This window comes from Trachurus trachurus (genome assembly GCF_905171665.1).
Source record: "Trachurus trachurus genome assembly, chromosome: 2".
NCBI classification, from domain to species: Eukaryota; Metazoa; Chordata; class Actinopteri; order Carangiformes; family Carangidae; genus Trachurus; species Trachurus trachurus.
In genome coordinates, this window is record NC_139914.1 from 9656182 (window position 1) to 9674123 (window position 17942).

At 45.3% G+C, this 17942-nt stretch overlaps 1 protein-coding gene across 1 annotated transcript in view; it reads right to left on the reverse strand.

Moving 5' to 3' along the window:
• The window catches only part of LOC310998106 (receptor tyrosine-protein kinase erbB-4-like), a 206413-nt gene that overhangs the window by 33939 nt on the left and 154532 nt on the right, over window positions 1–17942 (reverse strand). The window contains exons 13-17 of the mRNA XM_083988010.1: window positions 16530–16662; window positions 12243–12336; window positions 9815–9969; window positions 6428–6472; window positions 4156–4288 (exon numbers count right to left, since the gene is read on the reverse strand). Coding sequence (XP_083844136.1) covers window positions 4156–4288; window positions 6428–6472; window positions 9815–9969; window positions 12243–12336; window positions 16530–16662 — 560 coding nt within the window. The remainder of the gene's footprint in view (window positions 1–4155; window positions 4289–6427; window positions 6473–9814; window positions 9970–12242; window positions 12337–16529; window positions 16663–17942) is intronic.

Below are 17942 nucleotides of genomic sequence, written 5' to 3' on the forward strand. Positions count from 1 at the left end.
TGTAGATAACAAAAAATACACAATTTATTGTTACTATTATTATCATCATTGATACGTTGCACTGAGGCACTGTTGACTCTCCTGTACTTGTTGTAGCACAGTGTTTCAGCTCAGTTTGACATCAGGAATTGAGTTATTTATGATTTGTTTGTATATTTTCATTATTCTAGTTTCTTATCTTCTTCTTTAGGTGTGCTTTTGTTTTGCTTTATGTCTGATTTATGGCGCTACAACTCTATATTTTTGGGAGCTGGCACGTAATGCCTGGTATTTGAGCAAAGAGCATGATTTGCATCTGTGTGCTTTGTGCACATACTGCATGAGAGAAAGGGAGTGATTCGGAAAGAGAGCAGAGACAAGGTGCAGGGAGGTGGTGACAGAGTCGTAATAAGAGCAGATGGTAACAGGCTGTAGTTGTTATTGTTTCATTAGGACAGAGCTGGACTGGACTGATGAGGGGAAGTGAAGAGGGGAGAGAGGAGGAGAGGAAAGGAGAGGTCTATTAAATGAGATGCAGACCCATGGCCTACAAATTTCTCTTGTGCGGGTTCGGACTCTCCACCACACTTTATTTACCAGCTAATAATGCACCGTGCCTTCGCCAAATGAGCTTCACTGGTGGCGCGCTGGAGAGGATTCGGATGCTTCATTGGACAAATAAGCAGTATGTTCAAGCCTTGGGCTAGAATACATTCACGGAATTATTGTGTATTGAATAAGTAAACAGTGTCCTCCAACATAAACTTGTTCTGCGAACCCTCGGGTATTTGCTTTAATGTTCACATTACCCGTATAAAACGCTGCATTTGTTGTGCTGTGTAATTGAAATCAGGTGGAACAAGACTTCAGCGACTAACAGCGAGCACAGTGAGGAGAACCGGTGCTGGGGTCTTCAACATGCTCCACTTTCCACTCCACCAACAGCGGAAAAGATGCAAACTGCACGATGCTGGGCCATGACTGGGTATCACTGTTTCAGAAAGTGAGACACATAGATAAGCTACTGCCAAATGATCTATTGAATAATAAATAAAGGAAAAGAAACAGACTATTACACCTGACTTTTTGGCACGGTTGCAGATCGAACAAATCAAAAATGCCCACACATGAGTCCTGATGTATTTGGATATATTAAAACTGAAGCAGACCTGAGATAAAATAAAGATTAAACCAACTGACAGTCATTTAACTGTATAAATCTGAAGGAAATGAAGTTTCATGATGACTGCACATATTTTGGATTTTGGAAATCTGTGCATCAACCAGACAAATTATACTTTTTGCATCCTCTTGATATTCAAGACAGCATGCTGGGTGTCTTTGGAATCGCTGGGAGCTCAACTTGAATATAACAGAAGGTTGAGTTTGTTTCAACAATGCCTGGCCGCGCTGCATCCATTTGTAATGAAGTCTCGTGCCACTGTTCAGCCAGCTTGGCCTGGGGTAAACAGTGGGAGCTGTCCAGCTCCTCCCAGCGCTGAAATCCTCATCAGAGAGCAGAGGACAGAATGAAAGCAGTGTGGGAGCTGTCCACGGCCTGTGGTGCTGAAACGCTCACACGGCGCATGTCTGTACAAAGCAGCTTGAAGAGGACCTTGGGGGCAGGGGGAGGAACAGAGGGCGATTCCAAGCGCATTAGTCCTGCTCCATTGGGCGGGGGTCAGAGTTCAAGGCCCGAGGTCGTGCGGCAACAGTGAGGGGACTCTGCTGTTTGTGCTGTCTCTCCCTGCGAAAAGCAATTTGTTTTCAGGGGCTTCTTCAGAAGGCACCACAGTGTGAGACTGGCTTTTTTTATATTAGCCTCTATATTTCTCTCAAGGTGAGAGAGAAAGAGAGAGTGGGAGAAAAAAACAAAAACAGAGAGAGAGGGAGAGTGGAAGCGATAGAAGAATAAAGTGTTTGCTCGCAAGGGAGACAGATAAATGGAGATACGGACATGAAAATGGAGAACAGAGAGAGAAAAGGGAGGTGAAGATGCGAGAAAAGACAAAGACAGAATAGTAAAACAAAGAAAACAATAAAGAAATGAAACGGCGGTGTGTACAACAGTGATATGGAAATGCCAGCTGGGTGCTCAGATCACGTTTTGACAGCGCAGACTGGAGGCATCTTTTTCCTGTCTGATACAAGAGGTGAGCTCTGTGTTTAAAAAGCTGAGGCAGAGAGAGGGAGAGTGGAAGAGAGAGAGAGGAGTGGGGGAGTCCCTGAGCCTTTGCTGTCCCCAAATCCCTCACCCAGACAAGCTTGATCTCCATTCACAGACACAGACTCGGCTCTGTTATGCGTTTGAATAGAGAATCCACATTCGCCAGCCGCGCTAAGCCTATCGCACGGTTTCATCAGCCAAGAAAGAGCCTCTGGAAGGTGTGATACAGACTGCAAGGAGTGCAGGTTGTTTCTTTTTTCTTAGCGTGCTGGGTGGGTGAGAGGGGGGAACGGCATTCACAGGGAAGGGGAACAGGGGGAAGAGGAGTATCTGCACATATGCATACAGGATATATTCAAGGGAGGGATTGGAATTCAAGTGAAGTGAAGAAACTGACGAAATGAGCACTGGCAACAAAAATCCAGCACATTATACTTCGTATTAGAGTTCAGCCACATCTGAATCTTCACTAAATGGAAATATACGCTATATTGTAGATTAAAAGGCTTCAGATGATGGCTGCAGATTACACACTCCTTTCCCTGCAGGCTACATCATAACTGTCAGGTCATTATTTTAAATCGTTGAGCCACTGCTTCTTTTCTTCTCCATCACATCCAGTTAATGCTCTAACACACTATGGCCGACGAAGGCCGAGCAGGTTCAGTGTCATGGTTAGGACCTTTGCACCGAGGCAGCTGATGTGCATGCATATGGGCCGTTGTGGGGACTGAACCTCTGACCTACAATTATTGAGTGGTCTATCTAACCTATAGGCCAACCTGCCAGAGGCGATAAAGATTTTATTATGTCTAATTACTTTTAGACCCAATTAAGTGTCTGTGGAGGACGGAAAAAATTGACTCAGCCGGCCATATTTCACGTCATCCCAGTGGATATTGAGCCAAGCTTTGCAGGAGCAGAAATCAGTCTCAGGACAACTTTATAAAAAGGAGAGAGAAAAGGGGCAAAGAGGATCCCCCTCCGGTCAGATCCTCTGCAGCGCCTCCTCCTCCGTGACAGTACATTAGCGAATCTGCTTGGACTGAAGCCTTTCCTCCCGGTCAAGAGGCTGTCGGAACAGGGCTGGGTTGATTAAGATGGATGTGCGCGGCCGAGATGAGGCAGAAACTGCCCATGGCCGCCCTCCTCCAATTCCCATCTCTGGCCTGACAGCTGTCTATAACACTGCTGCCTCTACCTGTAAATTATACTAATGCGGACTGACAGGCAGCCTGCCCCGCTCCTATAGGCAAGGCCACTCAGCGGACCTGCAGTGATGACATAACCGCTGGGCCGCACAGGAAACAAAGGGGAAGAGTGTCTTGTCACGGTACAAAGGTGATCAGCCGGAGCACGGACACACACATGTGCACATCAGCCCCCGGACTCACGTACACCTCCATCTCCGACTTCCTCCTTGGAATATAAAGTCTGCTCCAGTGTCTAATGCTTCCCAGAAATGAACCCTTCTCAAGGCCAGATCGATGGGCAATGGCAGTCATGCATAATTTTAAAACCTTCTGCGCACTGCGTGGTTTGGCTAAGCACCATAGCCAAGGTTTAATATTTCAAGGTTTTCCTTATGAGTCTAGTTGGGTTTGCATCCATCTGCAAAACTGCAATGCAACTTTGAAGAAAAAGGATCAAACTCAAAGAAAGTGGGAGCCCAGCAACTAAAACTAAAAAAAGAAAATAGAGTTTGAAAACCACAGGAATGCGGAGTTGAGCCTGTTTGTCTTGTTTAATTAAGAAAACTCCAAATTAAAACTTTTGTTTTTCTCACATTAATAATAAGGCGGACATCTTTGAGGAAGCTTTTTCCAATTTCCTCCATGGCATCAATACAATTCATTACACAGCGGTAATAGTAGTAACACTGGACAAATCTATGTCTAATTTATTCCGTTGTTGCAAATGCAGAAAATAATTCTTCAATTCTGTATCTTGAGAGAGAAATTAGCTTTAGTTAACAGTGAAAGGAAAACATGTGACCTCTATCCTCTCACCTCCGTCTCCAGGAATCGCCTCAAGGCCCGCTTCTTCTTGATGCTTTTGCGGCGAACGTACACGGCCACGCTGAGCGCCAGGATGACGATGATGAATAGGCCTCCGATGATGCCAGCTGCTATAAGGGGGGTCCTGTCGAGGCGGCGGAAGAGAAGAGACATTAGTTGTTGCTGAAACATTAAGAAACTAAGCGCTGGGGCACTTTGAAGCAAAAGTGCAAACCTCAGCCACTGCTGATAAACTCTCCGACCTGCTGTTACACTTTAAAACCGTCTCACCGCCTCAGATTGAACCTGCGGTGGAGTCGTCGGCTTGATTGGCTGCAGCTAAGAAAGGCGATACTGGACCACAAAGCTCTAATCAATTGGAACATTCCTATTGATCCCTTTGATGCCAATGGGACCAATGGAAAAACAAACAAGGGGCTTGATTTCAGTCAAATGTGCTCAGTGTTTGATGCTTTAAAAGCTCCTCTACTCTCAGCCCCCGCGATGCCTTCATGTGTGCAGGAGGAGTTGGTACAGCTTCTATCTTCTCCCACCTCCTTACCACCCGCCTCTCTCCTCTCATTTTGTGGCTTCACTTTCCGATCAAAAACCAGACCCACGGGCACACGCCGGCTTTTGGGAAAAAAACATGGTTCCATTTCTGCAGCCGTGTTTTTGAAACAGGCACCGACACCGCCAGCACACGGGTGTTTCAAAGTGCCTGTTGCTTCCATTTTCACGGGTCAGAGGAAAAAGCCTTTGATGGTGTGTGTGTGCTCCTATTACTGTACTTGAGATGGTGGAGTAGCTGCAGCTTGCACCACAATGGGCTGCATTTCCTTATATTTCAGCAATTTGTCTATACCATGGCGGTAATAACTCAAAACTCTAATAAATAAATGTGCCAACCATCTTGAATTTCCTGTGAGGGAAAAACTCTGCTCCATAAAGCCTAAAGGTCACAAGTTAAAAGCTCTCTCTTCCCTTATGATGGCACTAATGCATCTGCCATTTACATACCTCTTACACTTGTATCTACTATTATGCTACCACTTGAGTCTTTCCGTCTTTATTCTTCACCTCCTTCTTATCCATCTGTATTCAACTCACCAGTGTCCTCTTTATAGAACACCAGCCACTTGTATCTGATACTTTAAGTTTTGCTGTGAAGGCCGAGGCCCGGAGCTAATGGAAGACTCATGTACCATGGAGATATGGCAGAGCAAGGTGCTGCAGCATTTGCTGTATTGATTGTGACGGACTTAAAGAAAGGGGATCTTGAAATTTACAAAGCGGCTGCGGGCTCGACATAATCAGATATACAGCCATGTGGTGAATAGTAATGCGGCAGTTTGGAATGATTAGGTCGGAGGGTGGGTAGGGAGACAAGGAGAGACGACAGCAGTGGAAAGAAGGTTGTGGGGACTAAAGATAAAGAGACATAGAGCAGAGAAAAGAGGAAAAGCAAAGAAGAAAACTAAAGAAAAACACCTGAAAAGGGAAGAAAGGGACATTTCCATATAGCGTGGGAGATGAAAAGACGGAGAGAGGTGAGAGAAAACAAAAGAACGAGGTGAGAAAGTGGTGGCGAGACAAATAGCAGACAGTGAGAAAGCCCCAAGGTGAGAGACAAGGGAAAGGACTCCTCTAATTAGGAGGAGAGGGTTTACAGCAGAGCAGGCCACACGGGGTCATCAGATGAGACGGGGGAATAATGCCGGTGTAAGAGCAGAAGAACAACTCCAGGACCAGGGACTCAGCTGAAGCCTCCCAGAGGAAAATAAAAAGGTCTGGTTTGTGTTTCCTCTGTTTAAAGGGAGCTCAGGACCCTCTTTTTATGGCTTTGCTGCTTTGGTTTGACTTTAATGAGTTTGTCACTCTTTTGAATCAGCTCTAATTGAAAAGAGCGCTTGTTTTTGTGGTGTCTTCGAGCAATTTACGCTCCTCCGGTTGGTATCATTGTTGATAAATTATTGGAATCAGTAGAGGTACGGATAGAGTTGTTTTAAAATCTCTCAGGTCCTTTTCTTTTCATAGCTGCATCAAGAAGCTGCCTGGGGCTTTAATAACAATACAGCTACATGTGCATCAAACAATTTGACACATATTAGACCAGAGGAAGACAAACAAATAACCGTTATCTGTCAAATGGATAAACAAGAGTGACAAAGCGACAACAGCACTCTACTATATGACTTGTTAATGAGTATGACCGGATGCTTTACAGAGCAGTGATAGGTTGTCACCCGCTCTCAGATTATGAATGTGACCTGGGGTCTCTTACCTGTCCATCATCCCCACACAGTCCTGTAGTCTCGGCCCCACGCACCTGCAGGGACAGAGGACACCAGAGAGATCATCCAATAAATCAGGGACAGGTTATGAGTAAACCTCATGTTGTCTTTCCCCCGTGTCAGTCAGCTGTCAGTGGGCAGCGACCGGCTGGAAATTGAAACCCAAACCTGGCTGACCGCTCGTCAATATGACAGAGGAGCATAGCGCTGAGAGAGAACTGTTCTTCTTTGTTTTATGTTTTTTTTTTTTTTTTTTAAATTCTCTCTGTAACTCAGCATCTCAAACACAATCAAATGTGCTCCATCTTTTCCCCCCTCGCTATCTCAACAATCAAAGCCACTAGAACGCTACTGTACTGTTACCGCTCTGATCACGGAGAAGAGGAGTTTTTAACATTAGGTAAGCAGGAAGTGATTAGAGCAGACTCTTGGCTGCTCATTAATTCTCCCTCCTTGAGTGGAGGACTTTGAACAGCAGGATAGACACAGGAGAACAGTTTCTGAATGCTTCCCCCTGTGTGTGTGTGTGTGTGTGTGTGTATGTGTGCGTGTGTGTGTGTGTGCCTGCAAGCTGCATGGGCACACAAGCCACAACAAATTATATAGCAAATTAGGAGAGCAGGCTAACTTTGGAATTAAATCGGTGACAACTGTGGCTCCTCCAAAGTCGCTTTGTTGTCAATTAAATGGTGCACCAAATCGCTAATTAGCAGGCAATCAACGTCTGTATCCAGCGTTGTGTGTTTGTGTGTGGATGTGCGTTTGACTGAGCCGACGAGGGAACAGACAGAGGAGCGGAGCGTCGACGAGCGGCACCTCCACCTCTCGCTGTCTGACCTCTGACCTCTGAAATGTCTCACTTTGGCTCAGACCCCTCAAATCAAATCCCCGGCTTCGGCTTTTTTTTTTTATCTTGATGTTAATCCAGAGCGCCCTGCAGCTGGAGGGCAGGACAGAATGATGGGGTTATGATGAGGGGGTTGTCATGCCAACGACAGATTCCTCTTCACAGTGTCGGGGATGCGTGGGCGCGTGTGTATCTGCGCGAATGACAGCTGTCATGTGAAAGAACTGTAACCTCACACTTAACCTCCTCTCTGCCTCCAACCTTCACTTTTTTCCACTTTACCCCAATTTCCCTGTGTTACTCTGTAAACACTCTGTCCCTCTGCCTCTTTAAACCGCTCCGACATCATCGATGGGAAAACAAAACGACCTCCTGTTATGTGAGAGAGTCCCCTCCGCCTCACATCATCCCTCCATCCCTCCAGCCGTCTCTCTGTTGCTAGGTTTCAGCATCCTAACTTTTATGTTTTGCTGTGACCGCCTCGGCCCCCTCGCTCCGTCAGCTCCTCTTTGTTCTCTGACCGGTCTCTGCAGCTGCCTCCCTCCTGGTTCACTCGCGCTCCCGGTTTCAGTGAGGAGGTAAAAAGGCCAAGGTCTCAAGTTCAAAGTCAACTTCAAAAGATAAGCCAGGATGAGAGGGTGAAGATGCAAACCCAGCGCGTTGGCTTGTTAAGACGGCACCGTTTCTTTTGTAGCCATCGACTCGATGCTTTTGAAGACTAGTGCTGCTCTGGTCGGTGCATTAGACGGCTGGGTGCTGGCTAATTGTGAGTTTATTTACAGGTTTCTTTCTGCTCGCTCTCTGGCCGTGCGTTTTGACATGTAGCACTCGGATATCTAGTGGTCAGAGTAAGTAACTTTATATACAAGTCTGTCAGTTGTATCGCCCTTTAAAGGTCTCATATTGTGCACTTGAGTTTTGATAAATTATTTAAAAAGATATGTTTGTGGTTTTCGTGGCTTCTCTCTGCAGCTCTAGTAACAGAAACTGAGCCTCTCCTCTGATTGGCTGACTGTTTCCTGCGTGATCAGATTTCAGGTAAAACACTCTGAGAAACCAAATCCTGTATACCTGCTTTATATATATATATATACCTTTACGTTATATGGGATCTTTAAATTATAAAAGGATGGCAAGTAGGACTTTGTTGCCAAGAGCTCGATGAGAAGATTGATCACTTGCATGTAGCTGTTAAATATGAATAGCACACATACAGCGCAAGGTAAATGAAAAATTCATCTGCATCAGCCTTCGACATGAAGGCATGTGAGAGTATTTCCCATGACAGTTAACAATTGCTTTAAGCCCCAAATTATATATTCCATGATCTACTTAGCCCCAAAACAAAACAAGTTAGATCAGTAAACAACAGATTATTAATTAATCTCTCGATGATTAAGAAAATGAGTTTAATCTTTCCTTTAAAAACGTCAGAAATTATAAATGGGGAAAAAAAACTAAAAAACCATAATAAGTTCCCCGAGCCCAAGACTGTGTCCTCTAATGACTTGTTTTGTCAGATCATGGCTGAAAACCAAATCATCCTAAAATTCACAGTGAAGCAGAATAAAAGCAATAAATCCTCACATCCGACAAACTGGAACTAAGGAGTGCAACTAACAGATTAATCACTCATCGGCATTGTTGCAGATTAAGTTTCTACTGATTAGTTGTGTAATAGTTTCCAGTCCCATCGTAGCCGACAACAGCTCCTTGTTGTGTACAGTTCCAAACAGGGAAAAACCTCATTGCTTTTTGACAGCGGGCGTCCTCTTTATAGTTCTGGTGTAAGCAGAATAACTCCATCTCTTTATTTTTTTTTATTATCAATGTCACACAGAGAGAACTCTGTCCTGTGGCTACAGTAACTCTATAATGAGATAGATTTGGCACATGTACAGCCTTATGCTGCAGACTTGAGGACTCTATTATGATAATTTTATGCTCATTTGGAGCTCTTCGGATGACCTTTTGCACCAGTTTTGATTTGTGACTCACTGTGATCACAGATGATTTGTATGCACTTTGTTCCAGTCGATATAACATGCATTTTCAAACAGAAGCATGACTTAATGTAGCTTCTGCTCTCAGGTAAATCTTCCACCTCCTCATTTATACATTTTTCCGCTCCGTCTTTCCAATATTTTCTCACTGCACAGCCCCTCCTGTCAATCTGCATCCATCCCTGCAGCCAGTTGGAGTTCATCTGCACTGTACCGCCTATGGCCTTAAGGGTCAATGTATTCTGCAATCTCCTGACCCGGGGCCCCCAGGAGCCAGCTACAGGTCAGAGAATCTAGGAGCAGCAGGATTAAGTCATCGGCCCTCCCTCTTTTTTTTCCTGCGCTCACTCCTTTGGAGGGAGGTGCTGCATGTCTGCAAGGCCACCTGCTGTAATGCAAGCATCTCTCCATGATGCTTTTAACAGCATAAAAGCACCTAAACCAGAGGGTACGAAGACCGGCAAACACTTAAAAGAAAATTTGTGAATTTTTTTTGTACAGACACATCTATAGCACTCTGCTCTTACCCCTGGGTGCAGTTGGCGTGGCAGGGATGACACTCGTTGTTGGCCTTGGCATATTTGAAGATGAAACTGTTGGCTCCCTGCAGCCCGTCGGGGCACTTCTCCACGCAGTTGGGTCCATCTTTGAAGTGGAGACATTTTACACACTGGTCTGGGCCCTGGGAGGAGAGGAGAGGAGAGGAGGGGAGGGGAGGAGGGAGGTGGTGGACAAGGGGAGAAAAAAGAAGGAAGGAGGAGGAGGAGGGTGCAGTAACAGGATTAGTGAGAGGGAGAGGGGCGGATGGACAGGGAGAAAGAAATGCAGAGCAGAGGGATGGGTGAGGAGGAGAGAGAACCCAGCAGGAAAAAATAAAGTTATGGAAAATGGAGAAGGATAAAGAGAGAGAGGGGGAAAATGGAGGTATAGAAAATATATGTGAGCAGAGTGGAGGAAAGAATCACATTCAGACCTGGTGAATCATGTCAATTTGCTCAATTCCTAGCATGGCTAATGTATCCAGCCGGACTCACACGAAGTCCATTCAGTGATTTATAATGTGTCAAGTTAAACTGTCTGAATTGTATTCCACTGCAGAGAGTGGGCAAAATGCATATGGAATCAGGTCATTTCAAAGAACAGCACATCGAATATGATGGAGGAGATGACAAGTGGTAACTGAGCATGAGCTCAGCTGCAGCACAATCATGAATAAGTAAGATGGATAGCAGTGTGTGTGTGTGTGTCTGTGTGTGTGTGTGTGCAGAAATAAAGAGAAAAACTGGCTCTTCTCAGCGTGTGTGTCTATGCTCGTGCGTGTGTCTGAGGCGATGAAGGTGTTGACTTGTGTGTGAAGTCAGAGCCGAGCAGAAAATAGGTCTGTTTATGTGTGTGTGTGGAGCCACCGAAGCCCCGTTGTATTCTGGGAGTTCTGGTTTTGTCGCTAATGACGACCGCGACTGACCTGATGGACGGCTTCTCACGCGCTTTGACACATCCAGACACACGCCATCAATAAACATTAGTCTCACTTTGCATCTTCGTGCCTGTGCACGTGTGCGCGTGTGTGTGTGTGTGTGTGTGTGTGTGTGTGTGTGTGTGTGTGTGTGTGTGCACGAGTGAGAGTGCATACAGATGTCTGAGAGCATTCAAGTATGTCTGTGTATGCCGTATGCATGTGTATTTGTGTGCCAGGGCGCCTGTGGATGATTGACTCTGGTGTTATTTACTACTCAACTGTGACCAGCATCTCAAAGTCTGCATCCTTGAGGAGTCTCTCTCTCCCTCTCTCTCTCCATCCCTTATTCTGTCTCTCTTTCTCTTTCTCTCTCCGGGGGCAGTCAGAAAAGGTTACTCACACAGCGACTACATTTCACTGGATGAGTTGTGCAGAACATTCAATACAACTTCCTGTTATGTAACAGTACACATGTAAAATTAACCTTTACGTACGGTGTAAATCAGACATTTGAAACCTCCCATGGGTTAGGGTCAATTCATCTCCACACAACGACAATGCTGCAGCCTCATCAAAGATATAACTAAATATACTGAAATCATTTCCTGAGACTTTTTTATTTTATTTTATTTTTTAGAAAATGCCGGAAATAAGTTCCCACACTCGACTTTATCCCATTAAAAGAACATTTCAGTCGGTGCAAAAGTGTGGCTAACTATATTAAATTTGTTTCTTTGTCATTTTTTTGTGATTTCCGTGTGTTTCACTGCAGTGCTTGATGCTTTCTGGATGGTCACTGTTTTGTGGGATTTGTTGCCTTCATTTAAAAAAACAAACATTAAAAATATGTGGTACTTTGTTCTCATTTTTAAAAAATATCCAGCACTTCATCCTAAAAAAGCACCGTTGCAAAAACAAGTATGCCTTTGTGTGACTGAAATGTGTCTTCTGCTTTCCTCTCATCCTTATCAGCCAGGGACTCAGGTGTTGGAACATCTTGTGTACAATATTACAGCACGAGTAATGAACTCCTGCAGCTTTGCATGAGAAGATTAGTTTTTTAACATATGCTGCTCATGGGTTCAGGTTTCTTTTTTCCCTTTTTTAACTGAAATTCTTACATTTTGGAGAGTTGTGGTGTGATCACACCAGAGACTTTAACAGTGACTTTTTGGGAAGGTCAAAAACTAATCTCATTTTGCTGTTTTGAAAGTGCGTATGTGTACTTGCCAAAAGCATGCCTCCTAAAGTAGCCACAGTAGTTTATCATTCCTCCCATTAACCTAGCATTCACCTCTGCAAACACAGCATTTATATATTCTGGAATCCTGCAAAACAAGACCGACTCCCACAAAATAAGTTGAAAACACACTTCGGCACGGAGAAGATATGAGGCTATCTCACGCAGAAAAATGAGAGCAGCGCTTTTTTAATCTGCAAGTGAAAAGTCTCCCTGTGGAGAAAGTTGGGTTGGAGTCAGGAGGCCGTGGTCTTACCTGGCCAAGACATGTCATGGTGTTCCCATCCATCTTTTCACACTGGCCATCACACTCAAGACATATGGATCCGTTGGCAAATTCACGCACTTCCCTGATAGAGATGGGGGAAAAAAATCGAGAAAGAGATGCATGTATTATAGATTTGAGAGCGTACCCATATTAAAATATTGATTAGGAGCTTGCTGAGGGAGGATTTTGAAGTATGCTATGTGCATATCAGCATATCAGCACAAGCTGTACATGGGAGACTTTTGATTTTAAACCAATATGTGATACAGCAGCGAGAAAGCAAGCAAGGTTAAACCTTCATTTACTCATGCCCATCTCCAAGATTCCTACTTGTACTGACTGCTCCAATGCCCTCTGGAAACGGGGCATGCAGGGCGGCCGGCTGCCTAAGACTATTTGGTCAAGTTAAAGGCTTAGTATGGTCGATATGCTAACTGGGGAGGTGCATGAATAATGAACGGCGTTTTAAAGCATGGGCAAACACGGGTGGATGCGTGGACGGAGGCGGCGGTGGGAGGGAAGGAGAGGTGGCAGAAGAGGCCAGGGACTGGAGTTTGCTTTGGATCAGGTGAAAGGGAGGGAGGAGCAGAGGGAGTGAGAGAAGATGAGAGGAGAAAAGGTTAAGAAAGGCAAGCAAGGAAGACAGAGAGAATAAGGTTCAGTCACAGACATTCTCCTGGCATCCTGTTATCAAATCACTGCAGCTTGTGCAACCGGTGGACGTTCTAGCAGAAGCTTTATTTAGACAGTGAGAGAGATACATGTGGCTCAGATGCTTTCAACTCTCCACTTCGACTTAATACACTGCAGTTACATCGACCACCCTGTTGAATCTGTGTGTACATGTGTGTGTGTAGGCACATGCATCTGATCTATACATTTATCCTGTGTTTGTGTCCCAATCAGCGCATTATCTACGTTTTTTTTTTTTTTTTTTGAAGTTCTCTGCATGGCGAGCCGATGCCGGCTGCTGTCAATAACCACCGCTGCCCATCAGAGGCACTTTTCACATCAGAGGGATCGATCAGCTGATCCAGAGGATGGACACCCTCAGAGGAGGATTCACCCTGCTGCAAACAACCAGCTTTCTCACAGCGCTGGAGATAATGAGAGTAACCCTGTGTGTGTGTGTGTGTGTGTGTGTGTGTGTGTGTCTGTGTGTGTGTGTGTTTTTGTTTGTATTTGCATTTGATGCCACTGGGGTGAAATAAAGATCCAACAGATTCCTCCTCCTGAGCTGTTTTCATACGATCTTGCACTGGGATTCTCAGGTTTCTTGAGGGTGTTTTTTAGAATAATATTAGAATAAAAAATCAACCGGCTGCAAAAAAGAAGAGACATTCTGACACTGTGGAGTTCGATTGTGTCACATCAAACACTGACAAACATGAAGATTCAATCCCAGATTTTCACTCCTTTTGAACAGCCCCCATGTTGGCAGCAGTTTTGCCTCAAACATGTGAACATACAGAAAAAATAAGTGTGTCCTCTTATTAATAATGTCCACAAAGGGAACTCCCATTGCTCTCTTTACATTTTTCCATTGTCTTTCTTCCCCTTGTTCCAAAATAAATGAGATTTCTCTCCTGGAAGCTCAGTCCTGTGGAATCCTTTAGAAACAGGCCCAGGCAGTGGGGAGTTATCTCTCTCTGGTTGCAGGGAGAAAAAAAAAATACATGGAGGAGAATGGGTGAGAGACAAAGACCTCGGCAGCGGTGCTCTCTGGGGTCATTTCCATTCCGTCAAAGCCGTTACTCCTGATTGGGCCCCTTCACGGCTGGAAGTGTGTGCCAGGGCCCCATCGGGGAATAGCCTGATGGGGGATTAGCCCTTTTTTAGCAGGAATTTAAGCAGGACTGTGGCCACCATTCAGACCTCTAGGAAAGCAGAGCATGGCCAACCCACCAGAGCAACTTTTTTAATTAAACACTTTCAACGCCTCCCTAATCTGCTTCCTCCCCCCCAACCCCAGTAGACATCATCTCAGACGTTTTCTTTTCCCCGCTCGCTCTCCTTTTTGCTCTTCCTTTGTTTTATTCAACAGACGTATAAACTGAGGGGAATTAGTGCCGCTCCTCATTAAGAATGGAGACATAACGAGGGGCGAGCCGCGGAATCTTAAGGTTTAAAAGCGCCAACCTGAAAACTTATTTAATGAGCTAACACCATATTCTTCAGAGATATCCAGTCAAATACAATAGATCCACTGCAAAGGCACTTATGAAATCAATCTCTGCTGTGTACAGTGGAAAATCATATACAGTTACTAAACCCATATGGATCAGAGGAGAACAGAGCAGTGGGAATAGAGGCCATTAGTCTTGTTATATGTTACATGATGCTGTGTCTTATATGTAACTTATATTTTTCCAGCACTCACAAGCAAAGCAGCTGCTCACTTATCAGTAATGAGTAAATAAGTTACCTACTATCACAGGTTGTTAACTTTCCATCTTCTCAGTTTTTTCATATTGCTGAGGAATCACATGATACGTTCTATCATCCTGCACCTTTAGAGGTAATTTATCCACATCCCATAGAGAATAGGGAGGTGGTAAACGCTTTCATTTATGTCAAAGAACAGGCATGTCCTCTCTTCCTGAATATATTTTCATTGTAAAACTGTTCGTTTAGAGCTCGTGATGCTATTAAATCCATGTGAACGTGGCCTCTCCCTCTGTCCTCCAGCACTGCAGTCATCCCTATTTGTGTATCATTATGTTAAAATGAAATGGGAATCCCAGCTTGAGGCAAAACAGAGGTTTTATTCTGCAGCTTAGTTGCTTCCACACTGCACAAAACACCTTTTGTGACTATTCTTGGGTCTTTCAAGGATCCTCTGACTCACTTGTAATTTACCACTTTCCTACAGTATGTCCAGTTTAGATTTGAAGGACCATGTCCAGCTGATGCTGAGCTAATTAAACAAATACAATACTCTCTCCCTCAACGTCCTATTAGTTCTCCTGAATTAAGGCATAAAATAACTTTCAGTTAAAAAGTTTTGTTTTGATTTGAGCGAGGCAGAAAGGATATAGTCAGTCACCAGGGGAGAGAAACGCAGGTTATCCAGGAAGCTACACTTCATCTGCCAGAGTTACATTTCCACAGGACTGCTGCTTGACAGCTGGCGACTTGTTACAGCAGAGAACCTTTAGGCTGTAGACTTTTTGATTCCACGTTGGGGCCAGTGACACGCAGCAAGCGGCGGGGCTGTCCGGCAGAACTTCTGATGCACCGCGGTGACTGTATTTACAGTAGCGGAGACGAGTGTGCTCCAGCGGTTTCCTGCCACGCGCCTCTCCCTCTCTCACCAGTCGTCTTCAAAGCCTTCGCTCCCAGCTATTTTCCCCGGCAACTTCAAAGCCTCCCTTTGCACAAACGGCGGCGGGGAAAGGACCGGCAACAAGTCAACATGACCGAGGGTTGCTCACTCTCATGCACCCTCCCTCTCTCTTTCTCTTGCACACACACACCTGGGGGAAAACACTGGCTTGACATCGCTGCTCGCAGGAAAAAGTGGCATTCATGTTGTGGAAGATGCTGCCGGTGCAGTCTTATTTTAGATGGATGCTTTCAAGTGTCGCGATTGACAACATCTCCTCGTTCATTCAAGAGGAGCACAAAAGGCTGGAAACTACATCTACAAAGAAGTGTTTCTCCCCAGGTGAGTTGGCGCTGATCTTTTTGATGTGCCTCTTGGCAACGGAAAGCGATGACCTGAATGCAATTATTCACACTGAAAACAGAACATCAGAGAATTGTAAGGGGCCTTTGTCGCAAATGTCAGTCATTCCCCAACTCAGAGCAGTAAACACTCATGTCTGTCAGCTCAAATGGGCAATTTGTAATTAAATATAATACTTCAACAATATATTCAAATTGATTTTGGACAATGGGTGTTAGACGTAGCCAAATGTTCCCTTAACTGTTCACGTTAACTGTTCGCAGTGTGGAATCCCTTATTGGTTCATCTCATTATATTCACCCCGATTGGCAATTAGACTCTCCTCCTCCAGAGCCCTTGAGGATGTTTTGACTTCATTCTCATGCATCAAAGCTGTTCAAATTGATTTTATATCCTCCACTTGTCACGTATGGCAGTTTGCGAGGGGAATAAACGCAGTCTCCTCAAAGTCTGACGATGTGACGTTGAGGGAAATGCTCATTTTCGGGCGAGGTTTTAAAGATTTGTGTCAGATCAGCTCAAACGAAGTACTTGACACTTGCGCGACCTTTTTTTATGCAGGATGCGCGACGCGGCGGTTTACTCACCCGTCAAAGAGGTTGCAGGACCCGACGCACGTGCGGCCCCGTCGGAAATACCTACAGGAGAGACACTGGTCCGGCCCCGGGCCCCAGCATCCGTCGTCTGAACACATGGGGTCACACACCATCCTCTGCTGAGCTGCGGAGAGGAAAACAAATCAAATATATTCACACACAGACGGCAGTCGCCCGCAGATACACACCCACAATTCAATTCGAGCAGAAAACATCTACTTGTGGTTTATTGTGCGCATATTAGGTTATAGATTGAAAGTGTGTGCACGTGTTTACTGTATTCATGCATAACAGATGTGGAAGTGTTGGTGACGGAGCGTCGGTGCGTCTCCCAGCATGTGAGTGTGTGAGTGGGAGCAGCCGAGGGCGCCGCAGCTGTGTGAGTGAACATTGATATTCCTCACACCTCTGCCATTAAAAGGCCTCCCCCCGGCCAGAAGCCTAAGCCCTTTTTACCCTCAAGTCAAACCACATTAATCGATGTTAGGCATCGGCCTCGGCGTGTCCTCCATCCGGTGAGTGACACCCAACGTTCCCGGGAGTGCTGCCCGGTGGGGGCCGGACCTTTTGTCAACAGCCAAACAATCAGCGGCGGACAGGGGGTTGAGTCTAATGAAGAGGCCTGTGTAAGGAGCCATCGATTGCACACACACATACACACAGCACTCATTAACTGACTAATGATATCAACCGCAGCCTGGCAGGGGAAAGAAAAACTACAGTGGCCTGTGTGTATGTGTGTGTGTGTTTCCTACTTATCTCTGTCACGGTGGGGTTGCCGGGAAGCACGGATGCGTGATTCATCACAGTCCAACAAATATAAATAAGATCAAAAACATGTTTACAGAGGAATAATACGACTTATTTCCTTGTCACTGAGGGGCCTTTGTGGTCACTTCCCACCATCTGCAGCTAAACCGCATGTACACTGGTCACGGTTCATCAGGTATCCACTTCTCTGAGGCCAGCAGCGAGCCGGGCCCACCGCTGTGCACGACGCGTTAAGCACTTTGTTCCGAGGGAGCTGAATAAGGGCTTTCATGGCCAAGGCCAAGGAGCAAGAGAGGCCTGTGATACCGTCGCCTTGGAAACAGGCATGTCAGTGTGCAAGGCGATGGTGGGAGCTGAACGTACACAGATATGCGGGGAATCTATGTGTGGAATTAATTAGAGGGCTAATGGGAGGGAAAATAAGACAACAGGAAGACCTAATAGGTTTGGTTTTCCGCTGGATGTGTGTAAACATAAATGAGTGTGTGTGTGTAGCAGTGGCCTCTTTAACCTGCATAATGCGCATCAGAGATGAGAATGCAAAACCGTATGTTGAGACAAAATGACATAACTTCTTCTAATATGGCTTATACAGTAGCACTGGCTGAACTTGACTCAAACCTACTGGGATGT